The sequence below is a fragment of the Culex pipiens genome, chromosome 1 (assembly GCF_016801865.2).
Source record: "Culex pipiens pallens isolate TS chromosome 1, TS_CPP_V2, whole genome shotgun sequence".
NCBI classification, from domain to species: Eukaryota; Metazoa; Arthropoda; class Insecta; order Diptera; family Culicidae; genus Culex; species Culex pipiens.
In genome coordinates, this window is record NC_068937.1 from 16,607,505 (window position 1) to 16,634,567 (window position 27,063).

At 31.5% G+C, this 27,063-nt stretch overlaps 2 protein-coding genes across 6 annotated transcripts in view; one reads left to right on the top strand and one right to left on the bottom strand.

Annotated features, from left to right (window-relative positions):
- LOC120422475 (uncharacterized) overlaps nt 1-4,961 on the top strand; it is a 34,798-nt gene extending 29,837 nt beyond the window's left edge. The window contains exons 6-7 of the mRNA XM_039585930.2: nt 3,621-4,364; nt 4,426-4,961. Coding sequence (XP_039441864.1) covers nt 3,621-4,364; nt 4,426-4,448 — 767 coding nt within the window. The 3' untranslated portion in view covers nt 4,449-4,961. The remainder of the gene's footprint in view (nt 1-3,620; nt 4,365-4,425) is intronic.
- The window catches only part of LOC120422462 (smoothelin-like protein 1), a 125,488-nt gene that overhangs the window by 76,716 nt on the left and 21,709 nt on the right, over nt 1-27,063 (bottom strand). The window lies entirely within an intron of this gene.

Below are 27,063 nucleotides of genomic sequence, written 5' to 3' on the forward strand. Positions count from 1 at the left end.
AATTTTAAGAATTTTAAGAATTTTAAGAATTTTAAGAATTTTAAGAATTTTAAGAATTTTAAGAATTTTAAGAATTTTAAGAATTTTAAGAATTTTAAGAATTTTAAGAATTTTAAGAATTTTAAGAATTTTAAGAATTTTAAGAATTTTAAGAATTTTAAGAATTTTAAGAATTTAAGAATTTTAAGAATTTTAAGAATTTTAAGAATTTTAAGAATTTTAAGAATTTTAAGAATTTTAAGAATTTTAAGAATTTTAAGAATTTTAAGAATTTTAAGAATTTTAAGAATTTTAAGAATTTTAAGAATTTTAAGAATTTTAAGAATTTTAAGAATTTTAAGAATTTTAAGAATTTTAAGAATTTTAAGAATTTTAAGAATTTTAAGAATTTTAAGAATTTTAAGAATTTTAAGAATTTTAAGAATTTTAAGAATTTTAAGAATTTTAAGAATTTTAAGAATTTTAAGAATTTTAAGAATTTTAAGAATTTTAAGAATTTTAAGAATTTTAAGAATTTTAAGAATTTAAGAATTTTAAGAATTTTAAGAATTTTAAGAATTTTAAGAATTTTAAGAATTTTAAGAATTTTAAGAATTTTAAGAATTTTAAGAATTTTAAGAATTTAAGAATTTTAAGAATTTTAAGAATTTTAAGAATTTTAAGAATTTTAAGAATTTTAAGAATTTTAAGAATTTTAAGAATTTTAAGAATTTTAAGAATTTTAAGAATTTTAAGAATTTTAAGAATTTTAAGAATTTTAAGAATTTTAAGAATTTTAAGAATTTTAAGAATTTTAAGAATTTTAAGAATTTTAAGAATTTTAAGAATTTTAAGAATTTTAAGAATTTAAGAATTTTAAGAATTTTAAGAATTTTAAGAATTTTAAGAATTTTAAGAATTTTAAGAATTTTAAGAATTTTAAGAATTTTAAGAATTTTAAGAATTTTAAGAATTTTAAGAATTTTAAGAATTTTAAGAATTTTAAGAATTTTAAGAATTTTAAGAATTTTAAGAATTTTAAGAATTTTAAGAATTTTAAGAATTTTAAGAATTTTAAGAATTTTAAGAATTTTAAGAATTTTAAGAATTTAAGAATTTAAGAATTTTAAGAATTTTAAGAATTTTAAGAATTTTAAGAATTTTAAGAATTTTAAGAATTTTAAGAATCTTAAGAATTTTAAGAATTTTAAGAATTTTAAGAATTTTAAGAATTTTAAGAATTTTAAGAATTTTAAGAATTTTAAGAATTTTAAGAATTTTAAGAATTTTAAGAATTTTAAGAATTTAAGAATTTTAAGAATTTTAAGAATTTTAAGAATTTTAAGAATTTTAAGAATTTTAAGAATTTTAAGAATTTTAAGAATTTTAAGAATTTTAAGAATTTTAAGAATTTTAAGAATTTTAAGAATTTTAAGAATTTTAAGAATTTTAAGAATTTTAAGAATTTTAAGAATTTTAAGAATTTTAAGTATTTTAAGTATTTTAAGAATTTTAAGTATTCTAAGAATTTTAAGAATTTTAAGAATTTTAAGAATTTTAAGAATTTTAAGAATTTTAAGAATTTTAAGAATTTTAAGAATTTTAAGAATTTAAGAATTTTAAGAATTTTAAGAATTTTAAGAATTTTAAGAATTTTAAGAATTTTAAGAATTTTAAGAATTTTAAGAATTTTAAGAATTTTAAGAATTTTAAGAATTTTAAGAATTTTAAGAATTTTAAGAATTTTAAGAATTTTAAGAATTTTAAGAATTTTAAGAATTTTAAGAATTTTAAGAATTTTAAGAATTTTAAGAATTTTAAGAATTTTAAGAATTTTAAGAATTTTAAGAATTTTAAGAATTTTAAGAATTTTAAGAATTTTAAGAATTTTAAGAATTTTAAGAATTTTAAGAATTTTAAGAATTTTAAGAATTTTAAGAATTTTAAGAATTTTAAGAATTTTAAGAATTTTAAGAATTTTAAGAATTTTAAGAATTTTAAGAATTTTAAGAATTTTAAGAATTTAAGAATTTTAAGAATTTTAAGAATTTTAAGAATTTTAAGAATTTTAAGAATTTTAAGAATTTTAAGAATTTTAAGAATTTTAAGAATTTTAAGAATTTTAAGAATTTTAAGAATTTTAAGAATTTTAAGAATTTTAAGAATTTTAAGAATTTTAAGAATTTTAAGAATTTTAAGAATTTTAAGAATTTTAAGAATTTTAAGAATTTTAAGAATTTTAAGAATTTTAAGAATTTTAAGAATTTTAAGAATTTAAGAATTTTAAGAATTTTAAGAATTTTAAGAATTTTAAGAATTTTAAGAATTTTAAGAATTTTAAGAATTTTAAGAATTTTAAGAATTTTAAGAATTTTAAGAATTTTAACAATTTTAAGAATTTTAAGAATTTTAAGAATTTTAAGAATTTTAAGAATTTTAAGAATTTTAAGAATTTTAAGAATTTTAAGAATTTTAAGAATTTTAAGAATTTTAAGAATTTTAAGAATTTTAAGAATTTTAAGAATTTTAAGAATTTTAAGAATTTTAAGAATTTTAAGAATTTTAAGAATTTTAAGAATTTTAAGAATTTTAAGAATTTTAAGAATTTTAAGAATTTTAAGAATTTTAAGAATTTTAAGAATTTAAGAATTTTAAGAATTTTAAGAATTTTAAGAATTTTAAGAATTTTAAGAATTTTAAGAATTTTAAGAATTTTAAGAATTTTAAGAATTTTAAGAATTTTAAGAATTTTAAGAATTTTAAGAATTTTAAGAATTTTAAGAATTTTAAGAATTTTAAGAATTTTAAGAATTTTAAGAATTTTAAGAATTTTAAGAATTTTAAGAATTTTAAGAATTTTAAGAATTTTAAGAATTTTAAGAATTTTAAGAATTTTAAGAATTTTAAGAATTTTAAGAATTTTAAGAATTTTAAGAATTTTAAAAATTTTAAGAATTTTAAGAATTTTAAGAATTTTAAGAATTTTAAGAATTTTAAGAATTTTAAGAATTTTAAGAATTTTAAGAATTTTAAGAATTTTAATAATTTTAAGAATTTTAAGAATTTTAAGAATTTTAAGAATTTTAAGAATTTTAAGAATTTTAAGAATTTTAAGAATTTTAAGAATTTTAAGAATTTTAAGAACTTTAAGAATTTTAAGAATTTTATAAATTTTAAGAATTTTAAGAATTTTAAGAATTTTAAGAATTTTAAGAATTTTAAGAATTTTAAGAATTTTAAGAATTTTAAGAATTTTAAGAATTTTAAGAATTTTAAGAATTTTAAGAATTTTAAGAATTTTAAGAATTTTAAGAATTTTAAGAATTTTAAGAATTTTAAGAATTTTAAGAATTTTAAGAATTTTAAGAATTTTAAGAATTTTAAGAATTTTAAAAATTTTAAGAATTTTAAGAATTTTAAGAATTTTAAGAATTTTAAGAATTTTAAATTTGGAAAAAATAACAGAAAAACTAAAGGAGGTATTAGACTATGACAAACAAACTCGCACTTTTTGACAGTTTGGCTTTTTGCCTTCTTTGTTTGTTTGCCTGTATTTGTTTGTAGAAACGTCAGCCTGCATACATTTGCGAGTTGTTTGTCATAGTCTCATACCTCCTTCAGCAAATTTTCGTCATTTTCAGAGGACGGCAAAGGCGATTGCTGTGAGAACGACTTTGACGGGGACGCTGCCCCCGACTGGGTTGACAACTGCCCCGCGAACCGGAACATTATGGCGTCCGACTTTCGGAACTTTACCACGGTGGCGCTTGATCCGAAGGAAACTGCCCAAGATGATCCCCACTGGGAGATTCTGAACGATGGAGCGGAGATTTTCCAAAAGTTCAACAGTGATCCGGGGTTGGCGGTTGGCCGTCACAAGCTGGAGGGCGTGGACTTTGAGGGGACGTTCTTCATCGCTCCGGATCCGAACGACGTTGTGCCGGATGACGATTTTGTTGGGTTTGTGTTTGGGTATGTGAGTGAACGCAAGTTTTATGTTGTTTCTTGGAAAGCAAAGTATCAAAGGTATTGGAGAGAACCTAGACCAGTTGCGAAGGCTGGTATTACGCTGAAACTAGTGAACAGTACGTCGGGGCCCGGACCGAAACTCCGTAACGCTTTATGGAACGATGAAAGTGTGGAGGGAGAAACTGTCAAATTGTGGCAAAGTAAGCAGTTAGCCTGGAACTTTGACACCGCGTACCGCTGGAAATTGGTGCATCGTCCAGCAATAGGATTGATCCGTTTTGAGTTGTTTAAAGGACTTGAAAAAGTGGCGGACTCCCGGAACAGGTACGACCACCACATCAAGGGTGGTCAACTCGGCGTCTACTGCTTCTCGCAAGCCATGATAAAGTGGTCCAATCTGGTATACCGCTGCAACGGTAAGTTATTCAAATGTTTAGTAATAATCATCGAAATTAATCTTCTCCGAAATCATTACAGAAACGAATCCAGCCAACCTCTAAACGCGCTGCGGTGGTCCTAAACGCACCAATCTCCAATATGGCGTCGTTTGTCAAAAACCAAGTTCCCGCGTCCCACGTCAATTTGAACAACAACGCCAGATCCGTATCCCAAACTAGTCCCAAAAGCTGCAGTTTTGCCCGTTTACGGAGAATCGCCCAAAAAGATCAAATGACCCAACTTGGTTGCCGGTCATAAGTTATTTCTTAATTTTCACTCACTTATCAGCCGCCATTATCGGACGGCGGCGCCCACGCGAATCGTTGTTGGATTGCTGTGTCTTCCTTTTGTCTATCTGCCATGTTTGACTCCCACTTGGAGATGAGATCTGACGGAAGGCTTACCGTTTTCGGATGTGGCGGTGGTGCCCATATGTGTTATTAGCCTATTAAAAAGCAGTAAAAACTGTCAGGCCTTAAGTGTGACCAAGACCGCCGTCGAAATGTTTTTGATGAAGTGTGGGACTAATCCGGGGCGCATCTGTTTGTGTGTTGGTTTTGTTTTTGAGTGTATAATAAAAAAAATATTAAAAAAATCATAATGAATGAATTATCAATTTCCAATCCAGCTATTTGTTCAAATCTGTTCACAGCAGCAAAGCTTTTAAGATAAATAATAAAAGAAACATTAAAAAACGAGTCAATTCAATGCAATTAGTATAATTTAAGGCGCATTCAATTGCGATGTGTGAGACTACAGAGCGGATTCGGTGATTCGAATAACGCTTTTCCAAATGATCGCTAATTCGGTGCAGTAAATTTTACGCCGACTCGATTTTTAGGGTAGAAATTTGACAGCTTAGCTGCACTGTTTACATTTTTTTCACGTGTGTCTCATTGAAAATGTGTGTGTGTGTGCGCTCGTGACGTCACGCTGTGAAACCTTATTGCAATTAAAAGCACTGAGATGTCATAAATTGATTGTCAACTTGATGTTTACCTTTAAAATTAACTACAGTCCAGACTCGATTATCACCCAGTTAACTCAATCCGAATTCTGAAACGGAATCTAATTAGAATCGTATACAAATTCCGTTTAAAACGCAACAACCGGTTCCGTGTTCGAACCGGTTGTTGCGTTTGAAACGGAATTTGTGTACGATTCTGATTAGATTCCGTTTCAGAATTCGGATTGATTTGACTGGGCAGAAGCTTTGTATGGGACTTCGGATAATCGAATCACGTCAAAAAATATTTTTTTCGTTTTTTTCTTTTTCTTGTTTTAAACATCGAATTCGAGTTCTGCGACCCCATTCAAATTGGAATAGTTGATAGCCTTTTAAATAATAAAATGCCTTTTTTCAATATTTCGTCACCGCCATATTGGCTGCCATCTTGGATTTAAAAATTCGAGTTTAGGGGTCATACAATCAAAAATAAGACAACGAAAAAAAAAAAAATCGTGATTCGATCATCCGAAGTGAATTTTTACCCATTAGTATAATCGAGACTGAACTGCATTCAACGAATCACCTGTTGAAATTAGTTAAAAAATGACACTTGTGTCTCACCTTGTTTTTGAGTAAAGTTGAGTAAGCAGCTGAAGAAAAGGTGATCTCATTTTATGCGTTTTTCTTAAACAAAATTCTAAAAATGCTGAAAATTCTGAAAATCCTAAAAATCTTGAAAATGTTGAAAATCTGTGAAATTCTAAAAATCCCTAATATCTTGAAAATGTTGTAAATCTTGAAAAAAATTAGAATTTTGAAAACCTTAAAAATCTTAACAATTTTGAAAAATCTTAAAATTCTAAAAGTTGTAAAAATTCTAAAAATTCCAAAAATTCTAAAAATTTTAAAAATTCTAAAAATTCTAAAAATTCTAAAAATTCTAAAAAGTCTAGAAAGTCTAAAAATTCTAAAAAGTCTAAAAATTCTAAAAAATCTGAAAATTCTTAAATCTTGAAAATCTTGAAAATCTTGAAAATCTTGAAAATCTTGAAAATCTTGAAAATTTTGAAAATCATGAAAATCTTGAAAATCATAAAAATCTTGAAAATCTTGAAAATCTTAAAAATCTTGAAAATCTTAAAAATCTTGAAAATCTTAAAAATCTTGAAAATCTTGAAAATCTTGAAAATCTTGAAAATCTTGAAAATCTTGAAAATCTTGAAAATCTTGAAAATCTTGAAAATCTTGAAAATCTTGAAAATCTAAAAAAAATTGAAAATCTTGAAAATCTTGAAAAACCTGAAAATCTTGAAGATCATGAAAATCTTGAAAATCTTGAAAATCTTGAAAGTCTTGAAAATCTTGAAAATCTTGAAAATCTTTAAAATCTTAAAAATCTTGAAAATCTTGAAAATCTTGAAAATCTTGAAAATCTTAAAAATCTTAAAAATCTTGAAAATCTTGAAGATCATGAAAATTTTGAAAATCTTGAAAATCTTAAAAATCTTGAAAATCTTGAAAATCTTGAAAATCTTGAAAATCTTGAAAATCTTGAAAATCTTGAAAATCTTGAAAATCTTGAAAATCTTGAAAATCTTGAAAATCTTGAAAATCTTGAAAATCTTGAAAATCTTTAAAATTTTGATAATCTTGAAAATCTTAGAAATCTTAGAAATCTTGAAAAACTTGACAATCTTAAAGATCTTGAAAATCTTGAAAATCTTGAAAATCTTGAAAATCTTGAAAATCTTGAAAATCTTTAAAATCTTAAAAATCTTGAAAATCTTGAAAATCTTGAAAATCTTAAAAATCTTAAAAATCTTGAAAATCTTGAAGATCATGAAAATTTTGAAAATCTTGAAAATCTTAAAAATCTTGAAAATCTTGAAAATCTTGAAAATCTTGAAAATCTTGAAAATCTTGAAAATCTTGAAAATCTTGAAAATCTTGAAAATCTTGAAAATCTTGAAAATCTTGAAAATCTTGAAAATCTTGAAAATCTTGAAAATCTTTAAAATTTTGATAATCTTGAAAATCTTAGAAATCTTAGAAATCTTGAAAAACTTGACAATCTTAAAGATCTTGAAAATCTTGAAAATCTTGAAAATCTTGAAAATCTTGAAAATCTTGAAAATCTTAAAAATCTTGAAAATCTTGAAAATCTTGAAAATTTTGAAAATCTTGAAAATCTTGAAAATCTTGAAAATCTTGAAAATCTTGAAAATCATAAAAATCTTGAAAATCTTGAAAATCTTGAAAATCATGAAAATCTTGAAAATCTTGAAAATCATGAAAATCTTGAAAATCTTGAAAATCTTGAAAATCTTGAAAATCTTGAAAATCTTGAAAATCTTGAAAATCTTGAAAATCTTGAAAATCTTGAAAATCTTGAAAATCTTGAAAATCTTGAAAATCTTGAAAATCTTGAAAATCATGAAAATCTTGATAATCTTAAAAATTTTGATAATCTTGAAAATCTTGAAAATCTTGAAAATCTTGAAAATCTTGAAAATCTTGAAAATCTTGAAAATTTTGAAAATCTTGAAAATCTTGAAAATCTTGAAAATCTTGAAAATCTTGAAAATCTTGAAAATCTTGAAAATCTTGAAATTCTTGAAAATCTTGAAGATCATGAAAATCTTGAAAATCTTGAAAATCTTGAAAATCTTGAAAATCTTGAAAATCTTGAAAATCTTGAAAATCTTGAAAATCTTGAAAATCTTGAAAATCTTGAAAATCTTAGAAATCTTGAATATCTTAAAAATTTTGAAAATCGTGAAAATCTTGAAAATCTTGACAATTCTGAAAATCCTGAAAATTTTAAAATTTATCAAAATTCTAAAACTTCAGAAAATTCAGAAAATTCAGAAAATTCTGAAATTTTAAAAAATTCAGAAAATTTAGCAAAATTCAGAAAATTCAGAAAATTCAGAAAAATTTAGAAAAATTCAGAAAAATTCAGAAAAATTCAGAAAAATTCAGAAAAATTCAGAAAAATTCAGAAAAATTCAGAAAAATTCAGAAAAATTCAGAAAAATTCAGAAAAATTAAGAAAAATTCAGAAAATTCTGTAAATTCTGAAAATTCTGAAAATTCTGAAAATTCCGAAAATTCAGAAAATTCAGAAAATTTTGGAAAATTCTGGTAATTCAGAAAATTCAGACAATTCCAAAAATTAAAAAAAATCAGAAAATTCAAAAAAATCTGAAAATTCAAAAAAAATTGCAAATTCTGAAAATTTTGAAAAATTTGGAAATTCGGGAAATTTAGAAAATTTAGAAAATTTACAAAATTCAGAAAATTCTCAAAATTCAGAAAATTCAAAAAATTCAGAAAATTCAGAAAATTCAGAAAATTTAGAAAATTCAGAAAATTCAGAAAATTCAGAAAATTCAGAAAATTTAGATCATTCATAAAATTCAGAAAATTCAGAAAATTCAGAAAATTCAGAAAATTCGGAAAATTCAGATAGTTCAGAGAATTCAGAAAATTCAAAAAAATCAGAAAATTAAAAAAATCAGAAAATTAAAAAAATCAGAAAATTAAAAAAATCAGAAAATTCAGAAAATTTAGAAAAAAAACTGAAAATTTAGAAAATTCTTTAAAAAAAATTAAATTCTGAAAATTCTAAAAAATTAAAAAAAAATTAAAAATTAAAAAAATTCTAAAAATTTAGGAAAATTTAAAAAAAATATTTTTTTTTAAATTCTGGAAATTTTGAAAAATAAAAAAAATTTAAAAATTTAAAAAATTCTGAAATTTTTGAATTTTTTTGAAAGTTTTGAAATTCTGAAAATTCTAATAAAAATTGAAAATTGTGGCGAGCGAGATGTCAAATTGAAAAAGTGATCTTATTTTCTATCATACTAATGGCGTTTTAGTGTAATGTTTTGTTCAGCTAAATTATAAGTAATTGGCTTTTAATGACCAACAAAAAAGTCCGAATCTCATATGATACCAAAATTTCAGTTGTATTGTGATTTTTACGAAGTAAACATGTTATTCAAATCATTTTTTCTATTACTCTGCACAGCAGCTATGTGTCAAATTCAACCAACAATGGTAAAAAAAATAATCGGTATTATCTCGACCTCAATGTTATTTTCAATTCCCTTAAAATCACAGCTCAAACCCAAAATCAACCTGGAGACGCTCACTCGCAACCCTTCCTGTGACCTGAACTACTTCAGCTTTGGCAGTCTCAACATCGTGGACCAAGCGCTGTCCGGTACGGTCTTCCTACGGCAGGACATCCCCGCCAACGGCGACTTCAAGCTGTACTCGGAACTGTTTAAAGTTCTGCCCCACCGGGATCTCGGTATCGTGTGGCAGCAGGTCAAAATCTGTCAAATTCTAGCCGAAGGCAGCGCCGTATGGCGCATCACGGTGCACCCTACCCGGCAGCAGCAGCAGCAATGTACACTCCGGGCAGGGGCGTACTTTGTGTCCAATTTCACCCTGCAGTACAGCATTTTGCGCAATTTGCCCGCGGGAAGGTACTACCTTTCGACGGCGTTGTACCGCAACGATGTATCGATTTGTGGGGCCAAGCTGACGTTTGCAGTTGTGAATTGAGTTAAAGTTATTAAATAAAATAGAAATTGCAATGATGTTTCCTTGTCCTACCCGATAAGAAATTTGCGACATTTTTGCGTGTCGGGCCGACACAAACTAAATGTAGTCCGATGTTGAGTTTACTAATGTCACTGAAACTTTTTGACAGCTATTTGTTTGCCAAACTAGAAACGTGCACGCCAAAACAGACAGACTCATTTTTGTTAATGTTTAGTTCGAATAGAATCAAACGACGACGGTGGCGCCACTCGTGTCAAATGTGGCTCCTCGTCGAACTACGACTACAAGCTGACTTGAATGGTTTAAAAAATTCCAATGTTCAGCTTGACCTAACCAAAGAATGCATTCTGACGGCGACGGCGGCACGTTCCGACCCTTTGAGACGGGTGTGACGTGACCGGGGTTAAATAAATAACGTTAAGCGTGGAACAGAGAGAGGAAGAAAAGAGTAAAAATAAAAAGGAAAGCATTGGATAGAACAAGTGTGCGAGCTTGAACGGCTTGTTTTGAGTCGGTTCCGCTTTGTAGAGAAGGAGAAGAAGAAGAAGTGTCAGACGGCAATAGAGCGAGTGTTAAAGGTGTGGAATGTGTTATACGTTTAGAGGCGCGTCAAAAGAAGGGGTTACGAACACGTGTGAAGCAGTTGTACTATGCGCATGAATGACTTGGTAAATTCTTCGGAGTAAAAGAGTGTTGAAGCTGTAGTACGTTTTCTTGTTCTTTCTGAAGCGAAATTTACCAAACTTAACTTTGCCTTATTGTTGAAAAATGCATTGATTTTAAGCACATCCAAGGTTAACCAACATTGAGGTAACCTAAACTTGCAAACTGTCAAAGACGAAGCGTAAACAAACAGTTCTCACGTAACTTTTCAAAAGGACGTAATCTTGCTTGTAACCACTCAATCCATTTATAAAGTTGACTTTCTAGTGTAAACATCGACTGAGGTAAATTGTAAATTGTTTTGATTGAATTCGATAAAATTTATAAGATACACGCACAGAAATTAGTAAATAGGGCATCAGTCAGAGTTGAAATCATTTCACTCAGAGTTCGAAGAAAATTGAGTGAAATTTACCCAGATCGTAGTGAAACTCACTGAATCTGACAGATGCCTCATTTACTCATTTCTGAGTAGGTTTGGTTTTGACGAAAACTGAGTGATTTGAAACGAGGGTTTACTTAACAAATAGTTTGTAAAGGGTAATGTCACCAAGACATGTCCAACTGTTTGGTGATTTTTAGTAACTTTTCAAAAGGGCGTAATCTTGGATGTAAACAAACAGTTTCTTCCAATAACTCTAGCCCCGCTTGCGGATGTTTACATTGAGTGTGAGCGGAATGAGTTGCATCAAAAAATTGTTGTTTAAAAAATATGGATCGATAAATTTTAATGCAATTTTCAAAAAACATGCAATCACAACAAACTCAACTCCCCTTTTCATCTGACAGATCGCATGTTTCGCGGTCAAAAGCAACCGAAGCGCAAACTGCTAGGGGGGATCTTTAAAGATATTTGCACCTTGTCTAGGGTACCCAATCATGGCGCGAATGTGGTACACACACACAGATAATTGATTAACAGCTGTGGTTTGGTACGCACCAATTGCGCTGCCACCACAACACAGGGGTAAAGCGGTCTGGTACGTTTAAAAAAAAGCCAAACCACATTCGGAGCAGCCAACCTTTCAGCCTGGCTGTCAGTCTGATCGTTTTGAGCAGGTTTTGATGGTGTGAGCATTACTATTTTCACTATTTTAAGGTGACTTAAGCATTTTTGGATCGACTAAAAATTAAGCAAACAAGTTGAACAAAGTGTAAACAAAAATGACATTCTACTAATTTCTAATGTAAACATCAACTACTTAGTTCTGGACCCACTCTGTATGTAAAATTCGTCTTTGATCCATTTGCATAGTTTAGCTTGACTTTCCCCTGCAATGCGTTGTTTAACTTGAAAAGGTTCCACAATGGTAACTGCAACCTAAACTGTCACCGCAGTGCAACAAGTTTTCATTGGAATGTTATTTTTGAGCAATTTTTATATTTTTTAAAAGGAATCTTCAAACAGTCTTGAAAATGACAGTTATTTAAATTTAAGTCAAATTTTAGAAAAAAAAAAACAAAAAATAAAAATGACAAAAAAATGTAAACTCACCCTATGTTTTGGTTTGCCTCTCATAATCTTGAGCTCAATTTAAGGGTTCCGGTTCGAAAAGTTTCAAATTTCACTCCTAGGTTGATGAGCGCAGTTTAGGGTCAAACTGCTGACATCAAATTTGAATCATCATGAAGCTAAATTTTGCGCTTAACACCGCAGAAAAAGAAGGTGCATCAAAACGTGAAGATGAGGACAATTTGACAAGTCACTCAAGTCAGGTACGTGATTGTCGAGCAAAATGGTTCATTAAGATGACACGGAAGAGGGGAAATCTCCTAAAAAGGACAGGAACAAGGAAACTGACGATGGCTAATGTTTACGTGCCAGAGACAATAACAACAAACTGGTTTTGTCTAAGCAAACCGTCGGTTCTGGGAAAATAAATTGTTTGTCTGTGTCTTGTTTTGTTGTTTTTGGCGTGACACATAAATCATATCGCTCTGTTGGTGATTTCAGCGTTTAAGGTGGTGAATAAAAGATGATTTATAATTTCGAGCAAGATAATTTAAAACGATCGTAGTGGGTTTGTAAACAAACAGTTCGACGGTAACATTTCAAAAGGCATCATGTACATTTTGACACTTTCTGGGTTATTGCATATTCTGAAAGTACTCTCAATAAGCTACCTCTCCACCAAAAATGAGGAATAGTTACTTCAGTAAAGTCTGTTTAATCATGATTTGAAATAAAGTTACATAAACAAAATCTCTGCCATCAGCAGTTCCTGTTTATATAGCCCTGTCAACCTGTCAAATAAAAGACTACATGAACCTCGTGACGAAAAAAAAAGCAACATGAAAAAAGCGCCATGTACATTTGGCGAAGAAAAACGAATCATAACAAAGCGCCCCCCTCAATGACAGCAGGGTGATATCGACGTTGGTGATTTCAAAAGAAGTAATGTTTGTTTTTCTCAAATAAAATTACGGAAATAATGTTTTATTGAATTTAGATGAACAAGTATCAATAAAAGCAACGTTTTTCATCGTCTGTTATCATTAGAACATCTTCTTTTGCTTTTATATTAAAATGGGAATTTAAAAATGATGCTCAACATTCAAACATAGTACATGATGCTTTTTGAAATGTTGGCGTCGAGTTAATCAAGGTCGGTACACGCACATTCAAAATCGCCCAGTTTTTGTCAAAACTTAACTTGCTCAGAAATGAGTAAAAAAAGCATATGTCAATTTGATTCAAATCTGAATTTCATACAATGTTCGTTGAATTTTGAATAAAATTCACTAAAACCTGACAGACACCCCATTTACTCAATTCTGAGTAGGTTCGGTTTTGATGAAAATTGAGTGACTTTGTTTTTGTTTCGGTATTCCTAGCACGGTCCATTGTTTTTTTTGTTATTGTTTTGGTTTTAGTGGCACGGAGTGATGCACTCATACTTATGCAAAGCAAGATGACGCGTACCTATGATATACAGCCTTGAGCCATTTTTGTGACAGACGTCAAAACGATGTGCTTTCGAATTTGAAGGGAGAAATTTTTCACAGCAAATTAACCAATCAATTAAGAGAAAAGTGACTGAAATCTTCAAATTATCTATCCTTAAAATATCCTAAAAAGCACAATAGCAAAAACATTTCTCAGATTAGTTTTCAAAAAGATGTTAGAGCCAATGGTAATGGTAATGGTAATAAATTAAATTTGGTTGCAATTTGGAGAAAAACCAATATTAGTGTCGGAGGTCACGGTGGCTCTTACGGCTTTTTGTAAACTCACCCGAGATTTACAACCCAACTCAAAAAATCTCACCAACTCGCATTTTCCATCACGATCCAACGCAGTCAGGTCCGCAGCTCAACCTGGAATGTTATTATACACTCCCCTAAATCTAAATTTCGTTAGGTACCGTTCTTTTGCAGATCCGATATCCTCCTCGTCTTCGCCTCGCCAACCATTTCCCCGTCCAATTATTGGACCATTACTTCAAATTCTTGCTCGATTGCTGTTCGATTCTCCGCCAACTCCATAAATCGCTCCCACACAACTGAACGCAAAGCTACTCTCAATAGACTAGTTCAGTTTAAGTCGAATCGATCTAGATAAGTTTTGTCGAAGATCACGAAGTGATCCGTGTTAAGTCAAATTTGAGTTTTGTTGTAACTTTGACCACTTTCTCAAAACATCAAAATAAACCCTTGAACCAGTCTAACACGATCTGACGAACGGTCCGCGGACGGAACCGCCTTCTCGGGGTTCATTTTCGCACCGGCTGGTGGCGCTTTTGTTTTTGGCTCGTCCAGCGCTTCGCGCTTCAGCGCAGAAATGCCTCAATAAAACGCTAATTTGCCTTCCCAACTTGCGTCCCAACGCTGGAAATCACTGAGTCGTCATAGATTTATGTTCAAGATCGAACACGGAGTTTGAATTTTGCGTTTGACAGATGGCATACCTTCATCATTGTTTACATTGATGTTACGAGCGTTTGACAGATATCAAAAGTAAGGCAGGTTCAGTCTTGAACACCACTCTATGTACGGAACCAACCGAAGCAAAGCGGCTTCGAAATTCCTATCTATCGAGCATAATGTTCAACAACGACGTCGTTGCGGGGCTCTGAGTCATACCAGACAGCATTTCCCGTGAAGCTCAGTCCAGCTGGAACCACAAGAACGATACCTAAACAGTAACTGATAAGCTCAAACATTCCACGTGACTGCGCGAGGGGTCCACCAATGTTTAGGGGGGAAAGAATAATAAAAACTTAGATTAAAAGCTTCAAATCTCGTCGAAAGTGCCTTCCAATTAGGGGAAAATTAGCTCTGACTAATCGAATTTACCTAAAAGAGCAATAAAACCCTGCTCTTAAGTACACCTTAAAGTGGCGCCCCCCTTGGCTGCCCAGGAATTTCTGACTGACTCATGCCATAGAAGTGCAGCGTGGAGTAGAGGTAAAAAACGTCGGTAGATAAAATAAAACCACGTAGAACATAATCGCTGTTCTTCAGGTACAGGGAAAGCTTGAGACGAACAACAACAACAAGAAGGGCAAAAGAATAAAATATGTTTTATGCGATTGAAACAGTGCAGCGGAACGAAGCACGGAATTTCCAGCTATTTATGGATGCCGGAACCTGCCGACCGCGCGGTGAACTTGACCGGGTGGAATGCCAATTGTGCACGAAAGGGGAAGAAAATTGCACTTGTAAGACCGACTCCACCAAACAACTGCTTGACGTCGAGCGAACCCTTTACAACTAGGAGCTTTTTTCTAAAGTGACAGCTATTTGTTTACCGCACGCGAAGCGTGCACGCTGACACAGAACTCCCCAAAAAAACGTAAATTTTAAGTTTGGTGGCGCCTACTGCGTCGAAATCTTTCGTTTTCACCGCTTTCAATTTGGCAACTTCAACACAACCTTGCGCCGCGCGTTCCCGTTGGTCGAACCCCCCCCCCCAGCTGTTGGTTGGTTGGTCGGTTCAAGAACATCGACCTGCCGCAAACCTGCGCCGGCGCGATTGGGAGCGAACAAGAAGCTGTCGAAATTGGTTCAGTTCTCAGATTCGCACCACGCCAGATGGTCCGAATTTAAATTTCCCATCATCATCATCATCAACGCTAGATTCTTTCAGATATTGCTCTCGGATTCCGAAATTCCACCAGAGACCGTGCATTTCCTGGTTGTTCAACCCGCACGCGCAAACCTTTTCGGTCAAGAACTTCCACCTTCGCGTAAGTTATAGAGCGCAAGAGAGTGAGATCAGCCCGGGACTCAGCAGCACCTGGTAACGGCTGTTTGTTCAGAGACCTCGGAGTGGCGGTTTTATGACGACGAGAGGTGACAGTATGGCAGTCAACCGGACCCTAAGATGACAGTTTTCGTGAGTTGCGCGTATTCACCGACAGATGGCAAGTGGGCCTCGTCGGAGTCCGCCCAACAAATACGCAACTCAAAATTTGCACAGGAAACTTTTTTTTCGTGACGGCTTTTGCGGCACGCTCACTTCAACTGTTCTAGACTAATATTTGAACGTGGCGTATCTCTAAACAAGTTTTTAAAGAAAATGATTCCAGAATGCTTATTTTGTCGTTTAAAACCGAAACAAGGCAAAAACTATATTTATTAAAACTATTCGCCATTTTCAAAATTTTGGCTAGATAATATCGAAGGCCGCCATCTTAGGCCCACTGGGCCCACAAAACGGGGTACGCTCAGTTTGTATGGGTGCTGTCAACATGCTCCCGGGCTGATGGCAGTAGAGACAGTCTGCGGGTGACACCCACCATCCGACTGACTGACTGACTGTTCTTTACTGCTGCGAGAGGTGTGTGATCTTGGCCTGATTTAGATCAGAGAAGCGAGATAAAATTGCACGTTTGTGCGTTGAAAATTTTTCGCTAAGGCTAAAATTAATTTTGCTCACTAGATTTTTTTACCAGATTCGGTAGTTTAAAAATAGATCGGTGAACCAGCTGTCGAAAATGCTTAAGTTGAACAGAAAATTGAGAAACTCGTACAATGTGTCAAAAGTGTCAAAAGTTACCAAGAATCTTCGCTAACTTTGACGAACTTGGAAAATGTCAAAGTGTCAAAAGTTTGCAAACAAAAGTTCCCGTAATTGAATACCGCCTTAAGAGTACATTGACAGTTGATGCCATGTTCCAGGAAAAACGCGATAATGAGCAAGACATGATCGGGTTATTGATGAAAGTTATAAATATAAGAAGAACCAAAATCGGAATTTTGGAAGAGAACCTTGGAGCGAAATTTTGTACTAGTCCCAAATTAGGGACATTTGTTTTAGCGTAAGCCATTACTGTTTACATGAACTTTGCTGTACATAAAATCATGAATCGGCCTTTTTTGCATCGGTATTCGACCTTCTTATGAAAAACCAATTTCAAAAATGCTTGAAATTGTTCATCTACACATGCTTTAAGTGTCTCAAACTAAAAATAAACAAAGTTTTGTTTCATTTTGGAGGAAAACAAAAATTAGCAAGGAAGGCCACGGTGGCTCTTAGGGCTTTTTGAAAACTCACCCGAGAGATGTGAGTTATGGGGTAAACCTGACAGAGTTAGCTGGGCACTACTATTTTGTTATTTTGTTGTTTTTAAACTAGCAAAATCTCCTCACAGTGCTCCCAAATAGCCAGAATTTATTTTCCGTATCCGTCAATCCGTAAAGTAATATGTATGTACAATAAAGCCTGGTTATAATATTCATCAAAACGTACAATAACCGACCAAGAAACGTTTATTAATACATTCTAAGAAGCAATATCTTAAGACAGAGTTGCCAAACATTCAAACTTTAGAACTCAATGGAATCCAACGATGTGTAGCAAAACTGTTAAAAGTTATTTCAATTTAAATTCTCAGCACTCAGCTTAGAAAATAGCTTTTGATAAATAATATTTTATAACAGTGTTTCCAGATCTTAAAAATTGTGTTTCTCTAAAACAAAATTTAAAAAATTTCAGATCTCAATCTCAGGACAGTTTCGGAAGCAATTTCGTATAAAATTCATCTCACCTAGCTACGAAAAATTATGAAAATTTTGTGTATGGACGTGAAATGGACTTACAACTAAAACAGTATTGCCAGTTCTTCAATATCTCTTGGTAATCAAAAAAGTCTTTCAATTGGGTACTAAAGCCCTATGTAAATTTTTATGTACAACGGTAAAAAACACGATTAAAAACCGTTTCTGATCACTTTTTTTTTCATTTTAATGCAAATTTTTTTTTGACAAGACAACATTTTTTCGATGGATCAACTATGGTCCCCTTGGAGCGAGCTGTCAAGTAGGAGCTTTTTTGTCAAGAAGGACCGTGAGGTTAATTTTTCAAAATTGATTTAAAAATCCATTTTAAACTCTTTGTGGTCGTACAAAGGGTCATTGTACTCAGAAAAACAAGCTTTATCGCTGTAAACAATAATATCAGCAATTTAAGCTTCATTTTAGGACCCAATTGCCTTATTTTTATATGAGTTAAATATTTTTATTTTTTAAAAGTTGCATTTTAAGTATTTTTATATTTTCTTATTTAGAAAATAAAGGTTTCTGATTTAAGGGTGCACATCAACCAAGGAAGTTGTTGTCTTCTTATTCCAAAATTGTCAAACTTACGGACCCAATCCTGCAATAACGTGATTTTAAAAATAGTCAAACTTTGTTGTAAATTACTTTGTGGATAATACAATAGGGGATGAATGAAACAATGTTTCGATAGTACCCGTAATTTTGAATGTACCAAAATGTCAGTAACAAAAATCTGGGTGCAAAAGCTCTGGGTGATGTGAGAAAACAGTGAAAAAAAAAACAGCTTTAGGACAAAACAGGATCTTTGACAAGAAAAAAAATGAAAATTTTGGAAAATCCTAAGAAATACCCTCTGGTTTGATTTTTTAGGCAACAATAAGTAACAGTGCCAACTTTGAGCCAAATCGGTTAAGGTTTGAGTGTCACTTTTTCTTGTTGAAGTTTGTATGGAAAAAATCGCAAAAATGTACGGGGAAGAGCAAGAATTTAAAAATTCCATCAAAAGGTGGGGTTAAATGTGTCGGATCATTGTTAAGTGTAAGATTTTTATGTAAAATTTAATGACAAACAACTTTGCCGAAGACCGCAACACGATCCGAGTTAACCATGAAGAGTTATTAGAGATTTATAGAAGACGGTTTTGTATGGAAAGATTTTTTTTCATAAGCTTTTACGATCCCTTAAACCTTAGAAACTATCCATAAACCACGTGGACACTTTAGAAGGGGGGGAGGAAGGGGGGGTTTGGCGATTGTCCACGATCCATACAAAAAAAGTTTTTTTTTGTATGGACAATTGTCCACAAGCGGGGGGTGGGGGTAACAGATTCCCAAAAAAGTGTCCACGTGGTTTATGGATGGTCCCTAAACAGATTTCGCTAAAAAATTTCACAGTTACTTTTTTTGCTTAATGCTTAATCAGAGGATATCCCCGAGGTCGATTTTTTATTGTCACCCTACTGAACAGTAGAGTGACATTAAAGTTTGTATAGGAATGACAAAAATGGAAGGGGAAAAACATTAATTCAGAATATTGCCGACAGGTAGCGCTGTTATCGTCCAAATATCCCCAGGCATAAGATCACTCAGGGAATTGAACATTTTGTCAAAGAGTGCAAAACGATACGAGTTGATCCGGGACTTCAAATAAAATTGGCATTCACTTAATTGATTTTTTCACTTTTTTAGCATTTATGTCTTACAAAACAAAGTTTTGATAATTTAGCCACATATGTCCGATAATAAAAACATTACGGAACTTTAAAATTACAGCTAAAATAACAAGTGCTGAAAAGTTAAAATTTTCAGCACTCAAATGAGTGCTTTATTGAACTTTTCAGCACTGTTTTTTGGTTGTGGTGAACAGGAACAATAAGTTATTTCAAAACGGAAAAAATAATGTTTTTTCTGTAATTCTCATTTTTTGCAAGGTCAAAGTAACCACAGGTCAGATCGAAATTGCCAAAATGTTTTTAATACTTTTAGAAAATCAAAATTTAAAAAATATCATAACTAATCTCGTCCGTTTTAAACGAAATTTTGCATTTTTGTGTTTACCAAAACATATAAAACAAATAAGAAAATCAAAAATGCTACAATTTGTCAAAACCTATTGATATTTGATTGAAATCGAGATTGTTTTTGGAGTGTTACATTTTTTTCCTGAATATACTTGATCATTCTACAACTATTCCTAAGATACCAATTAAAAAAAAAACATAGAAATGTTGTATGGACAACCCCCAACATTGTATGGAAACTTGAATAGATGCAAACTAGCTTAGTTGGTCATAAGAAATCGATGGACAAAGTTTCATACAAATCAATAAATTTTAAATTGGAAAACGTGATTTATCTGCAACAAATTTGAATTAAAAAATGATATTTTGAAAATTTTAAATTTAATCTCCTTTTTTGTTGACACAAAATCCACAAACATTTTGCGATGTGACATGATTTTTCAACTATGTAGAAATTATGAAGAAGTTAAATTTTAGACACTTATTTACCGAATTCGGTAGTTGAAAAATCGGTAATGTTTAGATCGGTAAACCATCTGTCAAAATGAATCAAAAATTACCGAATTTCGGTTGTACGATGAACAAAAATAATGAACTTCATTACCGAATTTTGGTAAGTTTCGACCGAATTCGGTAATTTTCAAATTACCGACCTGTTCAGCAGTTGAAAATTCGGTAAACTTTACCGAATTCGGTAAAAAATCTGTGTAGGTGTGTGTAGGTTGAAAGAATTATAAAATTATAACAAAACTTTATTTATTGAAATCAACCAATCATTTATTAAACTATTATAAAACATTTTTTTACTTTGAATGTAAGAACATAAATTAGAGGCTTTATTAAGCAATGTAAACAAAAAAAAACTAACAATACTCAACAAATTTCGCTGAGAACTTTTCCCCCCTTAACATTGTCATGCAAATATATTTGAAAGTGATCAAATGAATGCACGAAACAAATTATAATTTCACCCACATCCAAAAAGAGCTGACCTCACGCGCTGATGGCGGTCTTCCCAAAAAGCTGATTTTTTCGCACGATCTAACAGTTTCTGGCACCTGAGATGTCTTGGAGCTTTGGGCTATTTGGCGTTGCGAAGTAGTGTTTCCCTTTTTCGGGAATTTTTAATGATGGTGTTTATCATTAACAGCAAGCAGTTGGATTTTTTGTCTAATCCGGAAAACATTTCCGTTCTCACCTTCTATTTTTTCCGCGAGATGAGATGACTCTGATGTTTTTTTTATTTTCAGGGGTTTCCCGTTTGTTTTGCGCGCTGGAATCTTGGAACTTTCTTCCAATTTTTTCACCTTAAAAAAATTCCGATGAGGTACACTCACTGCTGCAAATGCAAATGAATTCTTCCCTTTATTTGGATTGCACGTCTTCGTACACAAAAAACACACACTCTTTCTGGTGTGCAAACTCATAAATAGTGCACTCGTTATCTCCAGGTAGTGACACTGACTCAGTATCAATCTTCAAACAGTGGAATCTTCTCCGCAGAAAGCGAATCACTCTCAGCGACACAGATGTCGCTCTACTTCTTGACCCAAATCATCACACAATACCCACAACACATGAATCGGAATAAATTACTTCGAAAAAAACACTCGAAAAACACTTAAATTTTGTTATGCCCCGCGCGCGCGCGATCGAAATCTTCGGGTTCGTCACTTGTGAGGTCACACACTGTCGCGCAAGTCGCTGTCACCGACGACGACGACGAACTCTTTTGCAGTGAGAGCGAGACTAGCGGGGAAACGTTCTTAACCGGTTCGCGTCTAAAATCAAACTAAGCCAGTGCTCAGGAAAGTGTGACCGGAAAAAGTCCGGCCTGGAGAACAGACGAAAAAAAAAATGCAAAAGGAGAGAAAAAAAAAAGTAAATAAAATCAGCTTAAGGGGAACTCATGTGTTTTGTGTTGGCGTGAGTTACCCGGCTCCGGGCTCAAGTTACTGGACCGACGGCGATGACTGGTGTGTGATGCATGCGAAGGTGTATCGGACTAACCAATAGCACCCCGCGTTTGGTAGAGCGGATTAAATAAATAAATAAGAGATTCAAACGCCTCCGGAGTTCGGTTCTTGGCGGAGACCCCCGATCGCCAGCCGGCCGGCAGGCCTGGGGAGCCGCGAGAGTGCGCTCTTGGAGATTTGGAGAGCATGGGTGTGGTGGAGAGGGGAGGATTTTTTGAGTTGGTAGTTTGGAAAAATTGTGAAATGATTCAATATTTATATTTATAAAATAAGTATTGACAAGTAAACTAAAATATAAAAAGACAATATTACTTAAATTGTCTCACATAAGAAGATACATATTTTGGCTTTGTTTAATATTTATATACCCGTCACTAAACAGTTTTTTTTTCTTTAAAAAGGGATGTGTAAAATTATCGATAAAATGAGAAAATAAAAATACATCGATTCCACGTCAAACTAGCAGGATCCAGTGCTCCGATTTGGCTTAAATTTGGCATGATATTTGACCCGTATTTTTTTTATTTGGCAATTAGGGTGGTCCTGTTCGAAATAGGGTGGTCCAAAAATTGCGCTTTTTGACGATTTTCGAAAAAAAAACAATTTTTTCATAAAAAAGCATATCTTCAGAACGATTGAATCAATTTTAGCTCGACTAGACGACCAACATTGCAGAAGAAAGGTTGATAAGTTACTTACAGATCAAATAAAAACTTAGGTTCCTGATTTGAAGGATCTCAGGACCAAAGAGTTCACAGCTGAAAATATTTTTCGAGCTGAAATTGGTTCAGCCATTCCGGAGACATTATTTTTTTGAAAAATGTGTTTTTTGCGAAAATATTTAAAAAATGCTATTTTTGGACCACCCTATTTCGGTTGTGACTGCTCTAGTCGCCATACAAAAAGGTCTAATAATTTTGCACTAGGAACTCGCATTCCAAATTGAGTTAAATCGAACCTCTTTTGATCAGGATTTTGCTGTATATTTTTATTTAAACAGCGGAAATGAAAGAAGGCTAGAAAAAATGTTAATTGAAATTCAAAATCTATACTAAAAAGCCTAAAAACATGTTAAAATTTTAACACATAAGAAGATAAATGTTTAAATTATTTCATAAACAATTTAAGAAAAATATCAACTGGAAGCAAATTAAAAAAAATGTATTTTCAAAGTTTTTCATAATTTAATAAATTTTGCGAATTTATCAAACTCTGTAGTACCGTCATCAGAGATGACATTGGGTCTGGGGGGTGAGATTGGGTCATACAAATTTAAGCATTTTTGTATGACCCAATCTCACCCCCCAGACCCAATGTCACCCCTGATAACGCTATTTTTTTTATTTTGTTGTTATTTTTTTCTTGATAAAAAATTACTTGACAATTACTAAAAGGCCAAGTTTGGCAAACAATCATACAAAATAAGCGAACCTAAAATATTTTTAAACAAAATTTCTTACAAGACCAATCTGAAGTATTTAATGTATGTTTTGAGTGATGAGTGATTTTTAAGCCAATATTTTAACATAAACATTTGACGTAAACTTTACAATACTTCGATTATTATGAAGTACGTCATAGTTATTACTGTAACACATTTTATGATTTTCTAGCTGAAAATGTCCTTATTTAATGAAATCTAAAATACAGCTTTATTTAAAGCAAAAAAGAAATTTAGGGCAAAAGTATATTTGGAAATGTGAACAAATTTGGTATCAGATACGATATATAATTTTACCTCAAAGTTATGTAAATTTACATCCCCTGTGTGCGGTCTAACCTAGAGGTTAGGTCGTTAGCTCAGTCCAGGTGTAGGAGTCGTCTCCCTGGGTCCTGTCTCGGTGGAGTCGCTGGTGGGCAGTTGGACTAACAATCCAAAGGTCGTCAGTTCGAATCCCGTGGTGGATGGAAGCTAAGGTGTAAAAATAGGTTTGCAATTGCCTCAACAATCAAGCCTTTGGACACCTAGCTTCGAGTAGGAATCTCGCAATCGAGAACGCCAAGGCAATGCTGTAGAGCGAATAATTTGATTTTTTTTGTGTGCAAGTTGAGGCGAAATTACATAAAATTGAAGATTTTTTACAGTACCTTATTCAGCAATTCCAGATTTACTATTTTTTGTGTTGTTTTTATTTTTATTTAGGCCAATTGCAACTATTCTTCAAGATTTATGTCGCCCTGCCCCTTCGAAATCGGCCTTAAAATTTAAGGGGCAATTTTTTATCAGTGGATTTCAGAAATGAAAATAACTCAATATGAAAATATGTATTCAGAATTTTTTGTGAAATTCAGATGTTCGGGACCGCAAAAAGTTTTTTCTAGGCGAAAAAAAGTTTTTTGGTAATGCTTCATGAAACAGTAAAATCAAATGGAAATGTAATTAATGTAAAGTTGAAATTCTGTGTAAAATCTGTCACATAACATTTAGATTTTGAATTTTACATGCAGTTTGATGTAAATTTCCATGCAACTTGTTTTTGAATTGTTTATCGTTATACCTTTGGGTACATGATTTATCATGTAACTTTTTTTATGTCTATGTGTGTTTTAACGAATCATTAAAATTTAATGAATTAATTCAATAATTACAGGGTGGCCACTCAAGTCGAGAAATCGGGAATGTCGGGAAAAAGTCGGGAATCTGCCAAAATCCGCAAAAAAAACGGGAAAAAGTCAGGAGTTAGTGTTTTTTGTCAAAATGTCCGGGAAAGTCGGAATTTCCAAGCATACATGTTTGAAAATTATTTTTTAACTCTTGAATAATTTCGTAATATTTTGTACAATTTTCAAATTAAATTAATTCAATTCTGCTTTAGTAACTTACTTTAAATTTAAGGTTCTTTTCACTATTTCAATAAATTTGAGAATGAAAATGCTATTTATCACATCAAAAATCTTTTTTTTCTCTTTTTTTTTATCTTTTAAAAAAATAAATATGTTCCTTCAACAAACTGATTTTCATTATATTTTTTATGAATCAAATGATCTTTTATAATTTTTGTTTATCAAACAAGAGGTAAAGTTAATGAAAACTGTTTCATTTTGTCACATTATATTACTATTTGAAAATGATTCCAACTTAAGATTGGCAATGTTTTTTTTTTTGTAAAAATATTTATTTGGTTAGTTAAATTCATAATGTAATTTCAAAACAAAAAATCAAAATGTTGCCTTTGAACTTTTTTTGTGAGAAAGTGTAAATTTTTCTATAGATAAGACATGATTCTCAGTTATCGGAAAACTTGAGATCGAATAAAATCTAATCGCTGTTCGTTTTGAATGAAAAATTGAAAAACTTTAAATATAAAAAATATTTGAATTGCAATAAAATAATTCGAAGGAGATTTGCGTTGCTGCTTAATTGTTTAAAGAATTTGTCTCTCCTAACATTTCTCTTAAAATAAGTGAAATCTTATCAAACTGAATTTGTCATTGGAAAAAAATAAAACAGTTAAATACTGACAACTAGGTGAATAAACATTGATAAAAAATTTAAAATAAGAACTTGATAAAAAAACATTTTTTAACGAATTCCTAGATATTTTTCTAAATTCTTTGAAGAAATTATAAAATCAATCATGTTGAAGCTTTCTTTGATTTAAAATAAAATAATATTAGGAATGAAATTTTAAATTCAGTTATCTTAAGCTTTTTGCCATTTCCAGTTGAAACGAAGTATCAAAAACTATACGTTTGCCAATTTAAAAAATAAACATTGAGCTTTCGATTATTTTTCAAAGATAATTGTTTATGTTTCTAGTCGAAATCAAAATAATAAGCTTCCATCTTTTGAAATATTTTTTTAGGAATTTGTTGTTAAGTTTCGGTGTTTACAAAAAATGCCAATTGCTTGATTTTTTTAAATTTAAGTTTGTTTTTGTTGATATTGACTTTCTTATAAAGAGTTTTTTGTTTGAATTAATTCTTTAGATAAGAAATGCCTATCATTTGAGCTTTATATTAACGAATGATTTTTTTTAAGTATTCAAAATTACCTTTTTGCAATTCCGTCGTGAAACTACTTACTTTTCCTGTCATTCTTGAACGACGAAATAGCCTACTTTTCTGTACCAAAAATAACAGAATCGAATAGCAACACTTTTCAAAATAAATGCTGAAAAGTTCTACTTTTCAGCACTGAAATGGGTGCTGAAAAGTTGAACTTTTCAGCACTTGTTTCGAAAAGTAACACTTTTCAACATTTTTTTGATTTAAACGATTTATTGACAACATACATGAAAATTCGACTTAAAATTTCACTCAATGGGTGTCTTTCGAAATTGCAAAAAATGTTGTATGGAACTCGTTGCAAAACTGGATTTTTTCAGCACTCGTCGTATTTATCCAACTCGGTAAACCTCGTTGGATAAATGTACGACTCGTGCTGAAAAAATCCTCTTTTTGCAACTTGTTGCATAAACTACTATTATTAAACTTGTTGATAACCTTTAATAAACTTTTTGATTAGCGTGAAAAAAAAATCTGTTTGATTCCTTTGCAATACAATGAAATCGGAAAATTTGTTAAACATTTTTGAAAAAGTGCAATTTTTTAAATTTTTAATAATTTGATTTTTAGCATATTTTTGCAAAATTTAACTCGAGACTAGCTTTGCAAAAGGTCGCAGTTTTGGTCCTTTTGAAATGTTGGTTTTGTAGAAAATATTTTCAGAAATGGGCACTATTTGAAAAATCGAAAAAAGTTGTTTTTTTTTTAAATCGAACTTAAAGTGGCTATAAATTTGAAAACGGTGCACTTTTGCAAGCAAATGTGTACTGTATTTTTTAAGCTAATGCATAGACATAATTCACTGAACAACTTTAATACAAAAATCTTCAATCACTAGAGCCATCTAGTGGCGAACGCGTAGAAATGAACTCTGGTGAGTTCAAAATGGCCGTGATGAGTTTCAGATCATTAGAACCGATTGTTGATTTGTAAGCTTGATGATTTTTTAATGATGTTCATTCCCTGTGCTTACTCGGGATTTTTTTTTAATAAATTGTAAATTTTTGTGTTATTTTTAAACTGATAAAACCCACACCTAGCACACCCATGCCTTCCAACATGAAACATGACTGCATTCGCGCGAGAGAGGGCAAACCGGTGGAGAAGAATCAATCGGTTGAACGGTTGAGCATGATATGAAAAAGTAAAGCAGCAGCACGAGAGGGGAAGACATCGGAAAAGGGAATGATCGTCGGTCCCGATTGCGGAGAAAGAGCATATCTACCGGTCGAAGAAGACAAACGGTCACTCTCGTACTCTCTTGTTTGTACAGTGGGAACAATAGAGAGGATCAAATTTCACTGAAATAGAGGGACTTCAAGTATAAATGGTGCGTAATTTATGGATGATCCTTTAGGGTTTAAATTTTATCACAATTCTAAATATAAAAAAAAAAAAACAATTTTGCTTTAAAACTCAGATCTGATCCGAAGGAGCACGATTCCCGGACGACCCTGAACCGAACTGAACTGTCTCTTTGGGGC